The sequence below is a fragment of the Bos indicus genome, chromosome 18 (genome assembly GCF_029378745.1).
Source record: "Bos indicus isolate NIAB-ARS_2022 breed Sahiwal x Tharparkar chromosome 18, NIAB-ARS_B.indTharparkar_mat_pri_1.0, whole genome shotgun sequence".
Classification (NCBI taxonomy): Eukaryota; Metazoa; Chordata; class Mammalia; order Artiodactyla; family Bovidae; genus Bos; species Bos indicus.
In genome coordinates, this window is record NC_091777.1 from 53,496,119 (window position 1) to 53,508,844 (window position 12,726).

The following is a 12,726-nucleotide window of genomic DNA, read 5'->3' on the forward strand; positions in this document are numbered from 1 at the left end:
GTGAGTAATTTCAGTATGGCTGCTGTGTTGGGGGCTGGGTGGAAAATTAGCAAGAGGAATGCTGTATTAGGACTAATAATCCATCTACATTTAAGCAAAAAGGTTTTTGCTCATTTCATAGGCCAGGGGTGCCTGACTAGGTACAGCTGGATTCAGGCCACAGGCTGGCTCATCTCTGCTTTTTTCAGTGTAAGTTTCATTCTAGTAGTTTCATCCAATAGGTGCCTGGTGTCAACAGTGACACCAGCAGTCCAAGCTTTTATCCTTCCCGTTTAGGGGCTATAGCAGAGTTCCTGATTGCCAACTTCAAGCAAAAGTCCCAAGACAGGCTCTCATTGGCCCGGATAAGTCATGTGATCACCCCAAACCAGTCACTGTGACTCTGGAGTGGCCTGTACCTAGAGCTGGACTTAGAGGGGTTCCTCAAAGAAAAGTCAAGGTGTCACGATAAGGGAAGTAGAAGCATGATAGATGTAAGCAGAAAAGGGCTGTCCAGCGCAGGAGGGCAGGTACTTCACCAGAGCCTTGTGGGCCTAAGCGCGCAGTCTGGGCTTTTATCCAAGGGCACTGGGAGCCACGGAGGGTTGCTTGCAGGAAAGAAGCTTAGTTAAACTGTCTCACTTGCCTGTGAGGCAGTTGTCATGGTAGGGTCAACTGTTGTATTCTTCATTGGACAGGAAAGTCAAACGAGAACTGAAGGGGGCTAAAAATTAAGAGTGGCTGGCTCAAGGGAAAAAAAAAAGGTGGTCAGTTGAAAAATTCAGGGTCTGAGGCAGAATCATAATCCTATCATGAGTTAGGCCATAACAGGACTGCCGAAAGGTGCTTGTAGGTGAAAGGGTAGAAAAAAAGGTGAGGCAGGGGAACCAACCCTGTCACAAAAACCTCAATTCCTGAGTTCTTCCCTGGTTCCCAGCCCTAGGCTGGGGACACAGTGGTGGCCAAGACAACCCCACCTCTGCCCTCTTAGGGTTCACAGTCCAGGGGAGGAGGCAGCCGTGTCCTTGGTGATGATTCTGGAGTCAGTGAGGCGGGTTGGGGGACTGCAGAAAGGGAAACTGCCTTCGCCAGGGAGGACTTCCTGGAGGAGGAGGCACAGCTCCCCTGGGACAGGGAGAATGGTGAGCAGCTAACCAGGCATGGCGGAATTGGGGGGCCTGGATTGGGGGCAGGCATGAGTTCTAAGCAGAGAGAAGCAACACTACAAGTCCTTCAGCAAATGGCATATGACTTGACTGAGTGTGGAGTCACTGTGAGGGATGAGGCTGGAGGGCTGGTTGGCCTTGAAGGTCATGGAGAGTTACCTGGGCTTTGTGCTGAGGGTACTGGGGAGCTACAGCAAGGTTGTTGAGTAAGAGAGAGTCGGGCAGGTAGGTTTGTTCTGTGAAGGGAGGAAGGGAATCAGGTCAGAAGGGCAGGGTGACAGAAGGTGGGGAGGAAAGGGGTGGACTTCAGGCTTAGGAGGCAAAATGGGAGGGACAGACACGGTAGCTGACAGGTGCCTGGATGGCGGACTTGGCTGGCTGGGACCGTGGTCTGTGCTCTATGTGGCACTGCGGGTGGAGCTCGGATTAGTGATGAGATCTTCAGTTGGAGGCAGTATTCTAAAGGATATCCCAGTGTCTACCAGACCTTGAATACCCTGACCTTTGGGGTCTCTTCCGTTTCCATAATCTCTCTGGGAACTCTTGGGGCCATCCCTAGACCTCAGTTTCCCTTCTGGAAAATGGAGAGATTGCTTGATCTCTAAGGGCCCTTTACCTGTGTGACTTAAGGATGGAAAAAGTGCCTTCTCCAGGTCCCTGGCGGGCTCTGTCTTCCTAACTTTGCCTCACATTTTCTTCTAAAACCTTTGTCTCTTTGGGAGCCCACTTGCTACCCGCTTGATAATGAAAGCCTCATCCTATTGGGTCAAGTAGAAGTGGTTGACGTGGCTGACGCCCAATACGTGTTCAGATGTTTCTTACCTTCCATTACCCGCTTCTCCCATTCCCAACCCCATGACCACTTCCTGTTCTTTCACAGAACCAAGCTGTCCAAAAGGCCCGTCCTCAAAGACTTCACAGGGATGCTGTGACGCAAGCTCCAGCCTGGAGGAGGAAACAGCTTGGGCAGACATTAGGGTGGGAATTGCACAGTGTAAGGAATGGAGAAGTGTGTAGAGGAATCAGGAGAAAAGAACCGGGAAGAAGAGCCTTCGGCAGATGGTGTGTATTTGTTTGGCCTTGAAGAAGCACAGGTAATAGAGCATTCTAGGAGATGTGGGAAACCATGGCAGGTGCTTGAGCAAAGCAAGGGAAATTGAAAAGACTGGTAGCAGCTATAGAGGGCTGTGTATATATATATATGAATGTATATATATATACGGAGAAGGCAATGGCACCCCACCCCAGTACTCTTGCCTGGAGAATCCCATGGACGGAGGAGCTTGGTGGGCTTCAGTCCATGGGGTCGCTAAGAGTTGGACACAACTGAACGACTTCACTTTCACTTTTCACTTTCATGCTTTGGAGAAGGAAATGGCAACCCACTCCAGTGTTCTTGCCTGGAGAATCCCAGGGACGGGGGAGCCTGGTGGGCTGCCGTCTATGGGGTCGCACAGAGTCGGACACGACTGACGCGACTTAGCAGCAGCAGCATATATATATATACATTCAGATCTGAAGTCAGATTGCACAGAAAGAGGGTCAGGAAAAAGCATCATGGAGTAGATAATGATGAGATGCATGCAGGGTTTCAAACCAGAGGCCCGGAGGGCAAATTCAGATATTTCGTTTGACCTCCGTTTCTCCCTAGAATGGATCCTGTGTTTGAGATCTGAGCATGAGTGATTGGCAGCAGAGGTTGGGAAGGGCCCAAGCTCAGTGTGTGACACTGGACCACACCTCTCTGGATCGCAGATAGATGCTGTACCCTGAACTTGCCTCATTTTAGAGATGGGAAAAGATGAGAAGGGAATGGCTACCCACTCCAATATTCTTGCCTGGAGAATTCCACGGACAGAGGAGCCTGGCGGGCTATACAGTTCATGGGGTTGCACAGAGTCAGACACGGCTGAGCGACTAACCCTTTCACTTTAGAGGTGGGATAAAACGTGTAGCCCTAGGACTTGCCTAGAGACGACAAGCCACCTTGAGGTCACACAGTGGCCAACTGCCGGAGCTTTTTCCTCCTTCTCCCCCTTCAGTACTAATAACCATCAAACACAACGCTAAGGCCACCATTGCTTTTATTTGTTGCTTTGAGTAGAGAAAAAGCAACAGCTCCAGGTGAGCTCCATTAGCCAGAGCTCCCGATGGTGGGCGGAGCTTGGGGAAAAAGAAGAGGAGACTGTAAGGGAGGTTTTTCATTGGCCAGAACCCAGAGTCTGGAGCCCATTGGTTGGAACTCTGGTTGGAATTGGAACTAGAAGGATGGATAGAGCCCCAGGTGGACCAAACGTTTATAGGCTGGGCTCCAGGAGGAAGGGGCGGGGCAAAGGATGAAGGGGCGGGCCTCCGGTGGGCTGGGTCCTCCCTTGGGCTGGGGCTCCGGCAGTCGGCGGCGAGCTGGCTGTGCGCCTACTTCTGGGCGGGGATCATGTCGTCGATGGACTGGCCCTTCTCCAGCTTCTTCTCCATCTCCACCATGAGCTTCACACCATCCACCACCAGCTGCACCTGTTCTACCTCCGACGAGCCCAGCCGATCGGCGTTGGACACGTCGAACACTGAGCCCACGGCAGCCGTGTCCACACCACCTGCGGGAGTAGGAGGCAGGGGCTAAGGAGCCAGCAGAAATGCTGGAGCGGAGCCTGGAACGCGGGCCGCCGTGCCAACCGCGCAGGCAGACGTACTGGGTGAATGCCTACTGTGTTAAATGCATGTAGTTTCCTGAGCGTCTGTCTATTCTCGGGCTGGCTTTAGGTACCTCACCCCTCAACCATCCAACACTGGGTAACGGAGTTGAGCTCAGGAGCCGGGCTGCCTGGGATCGAATCCTGACCATCCTCCCCTTTACAGATGGGAAAGTGAGGCCCCTAGGCGCCCAGGGACATACACAGTGTATATCAACCATATAACCATGGTGGTATATGGACTTCTCTGAGATAAGGCGTGCTGAAGCCTATTGTCAGAGGAAGAACTGAAACTCACAGAGGAGCAGCCCTTGCCGACCCCCAGAAGCCGTGGGGATGCCGCCGCTTCCCTTCAGCCGCCGCTAAGGGCCAGCCCTGGAAGCCGTAGGAGGGAACTTGGGCCGTACCTGTGCCTCGCTTCTGCAGGCGCAGGCGAGTGAGGATCTCCTCGAATTTGGGATGCTTGCTCAAGTGCGCCAACTTGACATGCACGCCTCCACGCAGCCCGGTGCCCAGGTTAGATGGGCAGGTGAGCACGTAGCCCAGGTGCTCGTTCCACATGAACGGGTGGCCGGCTTTCTTGAATATCTCCTCAATCTGAGGTAGGGGGAGAGGACCCGCGATCAGCGCTGCGGGTGCCCCCAAATGCGCCCACAACCCGGGCAGGGATCCGAGGGACAGGGGGTGAGAATGTCGGTGGGGGTAGGAGTCCGAGAGGGCGGGTCTGGAAAACCTGGAGGCACGAAATTCTTGGGGCAGGGGCCCAACCGCACAAGCGATGGCTGGATTCTGAGGGGGCTGGGCTTGAGGACGCCTTGAAGGCCGGTTCTCGTCCGGAGGGTTGAGGATAGGGGTGGGGCCGGCTTTCCAGAGGGCGGGGCTTTGGAAAGCGAGTGGGGAGCACCGCTGAGGGGAGTGGCTTCGGTGCTGGGAGGAGCCGGGTTCCGAGGGGCGGGGCCCCGGAAAGCCGCCGGGGGCGGTCACTTGGAGTCACGCGAGGGTAGGCACCTACCTTCTGCAGCCCCACGCAGAAGCGGCGGAAAACCTCCTTCATGTTGCCCCCCTTCTCCATGGAGATGACTCGGAGGTGATCCTCCTCGTTCACCCACACCAGGAAGCTCTTGTTGTCATTGTGCCTAGCATCGGGAGCAGCAAAAGGTCAGGGAACCGGCTCCGCGGGACCCCCTGTTCCCCTCCCTCTTGCAAACACACGTCCACCGCTAGGGGGCAGCGGGCCTAAAGGGCACGTGGCCTGAGCATCTCACAGTCTCAGAAGCTTACACCTTTAAATGTCACAGGACCCGTGAAATCTCGAATCGTGGGATCAGTGGCTTTTAGGGTCTTAATTCTTTGCACAATATTATAGAATCTTAGAATCTCAGAATCGCTGAAAAACGGAAACCGAGAAGCAAAATTGATAAACCTTCCATGACATTGTGACATCGCAGAAGGAGTCTTAGACTGGAAAACTTTAGGATCTGGAAATGTTTGAAACCATTGAATCACAAAATCTGACATTAGTGGAACCTGAAAACACTGAAAATCTTACAATCTATACTCTCCAAATTGTTTGAAACCGAGGTTCTCAAAACCTTTTAAAACCTTTGACTATCAGAATTGAGGTGGGGACAGTTTCCCTGATAGGTCAGTTGGTAAAGAATACACCTGCAATGCAGGAGACCCCGGTTAGGTTCCTGGGTCGGGAGGATCCACTGGAGAAGGGATAGGCTACCCATTCCAGTATTCCTGGGCTTCCCTTGTGGCTCAGCTGGTAAAGAATCCGCCTACAATGTGGGAGACCTGGGGTTCTGTCCCTGGGTTGGGAAGATCCCTTGGAGAAGGGAAAAGCTACCCACTCTAGTATTCTGGCCTGGAGAATTCCAGTCCATAGGGTCACAAAGAGTTGGGCACGACTGAGCAACTTTCACTTTCATCAGAATCGGGGATTAAAAAGTTAATAGAAAGCCCAGCTAACAACAATAATTAGCAATAATATCATGCCAATGGCCAGTATGGATACTTACTATATACCAGACACTTTTACCAATACTTTGCATAAATTAATTCATTAATCCTCATAAGAAACCCAAGAGCTATGAATTATTATGATCCCATTTTATAGATGGAGATTTGGGGCAGAGAAACATTAAATTACGTGCCCAAGATCACACAGCTAGTAAATGGCAGCCCTGGGATTTGAACCTAGGGAGTCTGGTTCAAATCTGAGTTACAAGCTTCTTAAAATATGACATTCAGACCACAGGGAAGGCAGGAGTGGAGGGCAAGATCACCCTGGAGAATTGCTGTTATGGTCTTGACTCGTGGAGGGTCATGGGACGACTAGAGGAGGCGGGGCAAAAGGAGGGCATTGGGCAAGGGGCCTCACCAGATGCCACGGGCATCGGGCCAGTCTCGGGCCATGCCTGAAGCCAGCAGCAGCGGGGACACGGGCTTGTCGAACAGGAAGTGGTCGTCGATGAGCTGCTGCTGCTCCTGCTCTGTCATGCTCTTCAGAGGGTAGTATTTCCCCTTGAACTCACCAGTCAGGCTGTTGAGGGCTGGTGAGGGGCCACAGGAAGGAGGGGTCAACAGCCTGCCCTACAAGTGGGGTGCAGAGGCCCTGGGGACCCCACACTGCTGTCCTTCAGGGGCCTAGGCCTTGACCCTGAGGAGGTTCTAAAGGTGTCTAAGCAACCCCCGCCACAAAACATGCTCCCCCACTGTCTTCCCAGGCCTGGGAACACCCACACCATGTGCTCAAGACCAAAAGCGTGGATTCTCCCTTGCCTGCCACCAATTCTCACGTCCAGTCAGTCTACCTGCGGGCAGTAGAGTGCTGGTGCTCACTCCTGCTGGCTGGTAGGACAGAGTCAGTCTCAGCAATCTGGGAGCCAGCAGTAAACGATATTATATTGTAGTATATATAGTATTTGTGTATATTCATAGGTATTCATAATACATAGTATGTATTAAGTGTTGGAGAAGGAAATGGCAACCCATTCCAGTATTTTGCTGGTAAAATCTCATGGACAGAGGAGCCTGGCGGGCTACAGTCCATGAGTTTGCAAAGAGTCAGACATGACTGAGCAGTTGAGCATACACACACATGTATATTATGTATGTAATAAATATATAATACGTATATGCATTTGTATATATTCATATCTTCATAAGACATGACAAATATGTATTATGTGTATAATGTATTTCTATAATACACATATTGTAAAATATGTTATACATATTTGTATAATATACTATATAATATGTTCTATATCATATACTACATACTATGTTATATTGTTAAAAATAAATGACAAAAACAAATAAACTATATTGCATTGGCCAAAAAATTTGAGTTTTCCTATAACATCTTTCAGAATGAACTTTTTGGCCAACCCAGTATTTAAAGTGAAGGTGGTAAGTACTCAGAACTATCACTTGCTCATTACTTTACTACACTTACTATTTTCTATGTTCTTGAAGTCACCTGTTGTATCTGTATGCTGGAAATTCCACATAATGACATGCTACTGCACATCTCTTCCCATTACCCATCCCTGTATGATGTCACGTGGTTGGCTCAACATGGGCCTCTGTAGGAGAATTTACACCAGAGCAATTGGCAGTTGCTGGCAGCAAATCAAGGCTGCTGCTGCTTTTTTTTTTTTAGAGCCAGTTGTTAAACATTTAGCAGAATGACACTGCCTGCCAGCCCTAATGCTTCTACCTCCAAACACACCCATTCTTTCTCCCCATCCCAGTGCTCCCCTCACTCCCCGGCCCCGCCTGGACCCCTGCAGCTGCCCTTCTCAGCCTCTCCTCCTCTGCACACCGACTGTTCCCCACCAGGGGAATCCATGCAAGTCTGAACCTGTCCCTTCTCTACTCACCACTCTCCCACGGCGTCCTCTTCCCACAGGGTCAAAGCCAGAGTCCTCCCAGCAGCCCACAAAGCTCTGTACAACCTGGCCACCCCAACACCCCTCTGACCTCACTTCCTCCCCTCTCCCCATCACCCACTCAGCTCCAGCAACATTGGTCTCCTTGCTCTTCCTCCAACACACCTTCCCACCCCACGACCTTTGCACTTGCTGTTCACCTGCCTAGATTTCTTCCCCAGGTCCGCTCCTTCTTGTCAGTCATGTCTCAACTCCTTTCCAACATAGCTACTCACAGTCATTCTGTGCCACAACCCTTGTTTCTTGGCTTCAGGGCATTTGGGGATGATCTTATTCTTCTGTTGGTTTCAGTGATTCCTCTTATCTCCCCACCAGGCTGACAGCTCTGTGAGAGCAGTAACCTTGGTCCATCTTATTCATCATGGGAACCCCAGCTCCCCACACAGGGCCAGAACAACCGTAAATGTTTGCTTGGTGGATAGATGGATGGATGAATAGATGGATGAAGGTCAGGACCCTGGCGCAGTTGGGTGTCAAATCTTTACAGCATCCCTTAGACCTCCCCCAGGGGTAATACTGCCAGCTGTCACTCACCAGGCACCCGTGATTATCAAGTTCTTGCAGTGTTTTGGCAAATGGGGGCACAAGGGGGTCCAGAGCTGGGATGGGGGCTCTCACCTTCCACGGAGAGTTTCTCCACGGCCCGGCGCTCACCGCGGGAGCAGTGGGGAGGCAGTGCATAGCCCTTGATGCTGCGGCCCGTGCGGACACGGCTGCTGAGCACGTAGTTGGGGTCCAGATCATCTCCACCCTAGAGAACAGGTGGGATCAGGGCTTGGCGGACCATCCTGTGTGTCCTGCCCCCTCCCCACCAAAATCAAATCTCCCCTGCAGGCCCTCCCAGCTCTCTTGGGCTCTCAGCTGCTTCCTTTGGTTCTTCCCTCCCCGCTGGCCTCTCTCCCCCTCCCTCCCTGACTCTGTCTCTCTTTCTCTCTCTCTCCCCACCTTGACTGTTTTCTGTGTCTGCCTGTCCATCTCTCTTCCCATCTCCCTCTGTGTTTCTCTCCATCTCTGTCTCCCTGTCTCTCTGGGTGTCTCCTCACGCCTCCTCCCCCTCCCCCCGCCCCGCCCTTCCCCTGGGGCAGCTGACCTTGAGGTTCTCATGGTTGAGGTCAGTCTTGTGCTTGTCGGTGGGTTTGAAGCCCCCGTGCCGGTCCTGGATGATGGGGTCAAAGAGGTCCTTGAAAACCGTATAGGACTCCTCATCACCAGCCACACAGCCCACGGTCATGATGAAGGGGTGACCTGGGGGGTCAGAGGGAGGTCAGAGGTGCTTGTCACCCACGGGGAAGACCTGGGCTCCTGGGTCCAGTGTAGACTTTGTGTGCACACATGGGTGTGTGTGTGCATGCGTGCGTACATGCAAGGGATTTCACTGAGCACTGCGGGTCAGAACTGAGGAGGCTGAGGGTGGGTAGGAATTGGGAGAGAAGACTGGGGGAGATCGAGGCAGTATCTGGGGGTGGGTGGTGAGAAGAACGTTGAGTGCAGGGCAAAGGAGAAAGGAGAGTCTGGGGGGTGAGTTGCTAAAAATATTACCACGTGAGAATCCCCAAATCAAGGGATCGTCCCTTAAAAAAGTTCAGAACCTTAGAGACTCTCAACCCCTACTTATAAGAAGAGACTTGAAAGACCCTCTTGGGCTTCCCTGGTGGTCCAGTGGTTAAGACTCAATACTCCCAATGCAGAGGGCCAGGGTTCAATCCCTGGTTGGAGAACTAAGATCCTGCATGCCTTGTGGCCAAAAAACAAAACAAAACACCTTCTTATTTCTCAAGTGGGGAAACAGAGGCCTGAAGAGAAAGGGCCTTTTCCCTCAGTCATGAGTTGGAGGCTGAGGTTGGAAGCTGGTCTCCTGCCCAGTTCCACCCGCCCTGGTGGGGTGTTCCTGGAGAAGGAAGCCCCTGTCAGAGTCAGAGCGCCCACTCGGTGCCAGGAGCCACTCCACGTGCCTATGTTTTCCCAACCTGGGTGCCCATTTTTCAGGTGAGGAAACTGAGGCCTGGAAGATGCAATAGCTTCCCTCAGGGGAGTCTCACGTGATACTCACACACATTTAGCGAGTGGTTTGCCATCTGGCAGACCCTGTCCCAGGCCCTCAAACATTCAACTCATCTATTTCTCACAGCAGCCCCATGAGTATGGTCCCCACTTTAGAAATGGGAAAACTGAGGCTCAGGGAGGTGGGGCTGAGGCCTGGCAGGCAGCCTCCAGGCCACCCCCCAACACACACCAGCCCCACAGTCCCTGGGACGCTCCCCAGGAGGCTTACCTGGGTTGTCCACACCGGTCTGGATGACGTCATCCAGAGTGAAGCCAGAGGGCGTCTCCTTGTCCCGCAGCTTCTTGTAAATCTCGAGGGTCAGCGCCTTGGCCATGTGGTTGTTGTGCTTGCTGAGGTCTGGGTATTCCTCCTCAGCCTTGAAGTTCAGCTTGTGCTTGTTGTGGGTGTTACCGAACGGCATGGTGGCGGTGGTGCGGGGGGCCTGGTGGGGAGGCGTGGAGGGGGAAGTTAGGTCACATCCACGGGGACCAGCAAGAGAGCAGAGCCAGGCTCTGGGGTCAGGCAGGCCTGAGGACCAGTCCTGAGTCCTGGGCTGTGTGACTTGGAGCCAGAGGGATCCCCTCTCTGAGCCCCTGCATCTCAACAGGATGTATCATCAGTCCGGTGTTGGGATCTTAGCTCTGCCTTTTCCTGCTGGTGACCCCAGGCTAATAACATTGCTAGAGACTCAGTTTCTCCAGCTGGAAAAATGGAGGGGAGAACCCCTCAAGCCTGTGATAAGACATGATAACTGATATATAAGAGTGTAGGTTCTAGAATCAGGCAGCCTGGCTTTGAATCCCAGCTCTGCTGTGTGACCTTGGGCAAGTTACTTAACTTTTCTGTGCCTCAAAGTAATCACCTGTAAAATGCGGGTAGAAGAGCATTTATCTCATGGAGGTGTTGGAAGGATGCGATGAGTTCATTATGTGAAGCACTTAAAATAGGGCCGGCACACACTCATCATTAATTTGCTGCTGCTGCTGCTAAGTCGCTTCAGTTGTGTCCAACTCTGCGACTCCATAGACGGCAGCCCACCAGGCTCCCCCGTCCCTGGGATTCTCCAGGCAAGAACACTGCTATTGTTATTATTGTTGTTTGGAATTATGAGGAGCTGGTGAGGGTGGAGGATGTTGCTGGGAATGAGTGTGTGAGCAGAGAAGGGACATTCTCTTTATGAAGATTGCTGGGTGCTCAGTCGAGGGAGGAGGGGGCAGGGGCAGGGTGTGAGGGAGGGTTGAGTGCCCGCCCCCACCTCTGTGTGCTGACACCTGTCCTGCAAGACACAGTTAAGAACAGCTCAGCCTCTGAGGTCAACAGAGCTGGGTTCAAATCTCATCCGTGCCATCTCTGGGCTGTGTGACCCTAGGTCAACTGCTCAGTCTTTCTGAGCCTCTGTCTTCTGTGAACTGAACTTTTCCCATGGGGTTACCAGGAAGATTCTTTGAGCTTCAGCACGAAGCCAGTGGAGCACAGGCCCTGGCATGGAGCTGGAGCCTTATAAAGAACCTGCCTGCCAATGCAGGAGATGTAAGAGATGAGAGCTCAATCCTTGGATCAGGAAGATCTCCTAGAGGAGGAAATGACAACCCCTTCCAGTATTCTTGCCTGGAGAATCCCTTGGACAGAAGAGCCTGGTGGGCTAACAGTCCATAGCGCCACAAAGAGTCTGAAACTAGCGCGCACACCTAGAGGGGTGGCTGCTGTGCTGTTCTTACTTTTATTCCCAAGACCCAGGAGGAGGGAGGACCCTTTGGCGGTGGTGGTAGGGACGAGATGCTCATTCCCAGCTCCAGGAATGGGAAGTGGGCAGGACGGTGGGAAGGAGATGGGCACGAGGGTGAGCTGAAGGCCGAGGCATCAGGCCAAGGGGGATGGAACCCACAAAAGCCTTTGGAGTTCATGTCCAGCGTGGGGATTTATTTTTAGAATCTGGCAGACTCCTCTCCCCACCCCCAGCTGCCACCCCACCCCCACATTCCAGAGGCTCGGCTTGCACCACGTCAGCAGGCCAGAGACAGGTGGGCCAGGGTGGCCGGGAGCACATGCATTCAGGCTTTGGGGCTCAAGGGCTTTCAACCGAGAAAGCCCCCTTCAGAGCATGTCCCCACCTCCATCCCTTCTGGGGGCAGTCCGGGAGAGGGCAGGGAAGCAAGGTGGGGGAGCCCAAGAGACAGCAACAGACATAACCCAGAGCCCCTCATGCACACCCCCGTATGCACCCCCAGGTCGCACGGGTAAACGGGCCCACACATGCACGCCTCCCAGCTCAGGGACACCGGCATACAGGGACTCATGCAGGAGCCACGAAAAGTCAGACAGACACAAGGTCACGCTTTGCAGAAGGCAAGGTCACCAAGGCAAAGCCCCTGACAGGTGATACACAGACACCTCCCACGGCTCACGGCGCCCAGTTCTGGCGACAGACCATCATGAACAAGGCCTAGCCCGCAGCCCCTTGCAGGGGGGCGACAGCTGGTGGCTGTCAAGGCTCCTTTCCATCCTGGGGTCTCCCCCCAGGACGCTTGCCCCAGTGATCACAAGGCATGGCCAGGAGTCAGGGGCTCCCAGGTGGAGGGGACTCTCTGACACAAGGACCACCTTGCCACACACTGACCCGCCTGTGTGCGGGGGCATGTGGGGGACAACATGCAAGGTCCCTTCCAGAGACAGCTCGACCTCTGGCCCCTATGGAAGACACCCCACTCTGGACCCTACCCCGGGCAATACCTGGCTGGGCGGTGCTGGAAGGGGCTGTCTGTATCCCGGAGGCGACACTGACCCAAAGGAAGGGCCTGCAGCCCTGGCCTTATATAGGGGGGGCCTGGGCTGTGTGATTGGCTGGGAAGGGCTGCCCCTTGGGAGTGGGCTGGAGGGCAGCTGAG

At 53.3% G+C, this 12,726-nt stretch overlaps 1 protein-coding gene across 1 annotated transcript; it reads right to left on the reverse strand.

Annotated features, from left to right (window-relative positions):
* Nucleotides 1–3,212: 3,212 nt before the first annotated feature.
* On the reverse strand, nucleotides 3,213–12,726 carry CKM (creatine kinase, M-type). The gene is made up of 8 exons (XM_019979290.2): nucleotides 12,572–12,726; nucleotides 10,070–10,283; nucleotides 8,888–9,042; nucleotides 8,416–8,548; nucleotides 6,222–6,393; nucleotides 4,848–4,971; nucleotides 4,243–4,432; nucleotides 3,213–3,739 (listed from the first exon to the last, which is right to left on the reverse strand). The coding sequence occupies exons 2-8, from the start codon at nucleotides 10,260–10,262 to the stop codon at nucleotides 3,561–3,563; spliced, it is 1,146 nt and encodes a 381-aa protein (XP_019834849.1). The 5' UTR covers nucleotides 10,263–10,283; nucleotides 12,572–12,726; the 3' UTR covers nucleotides 3,213–3,560.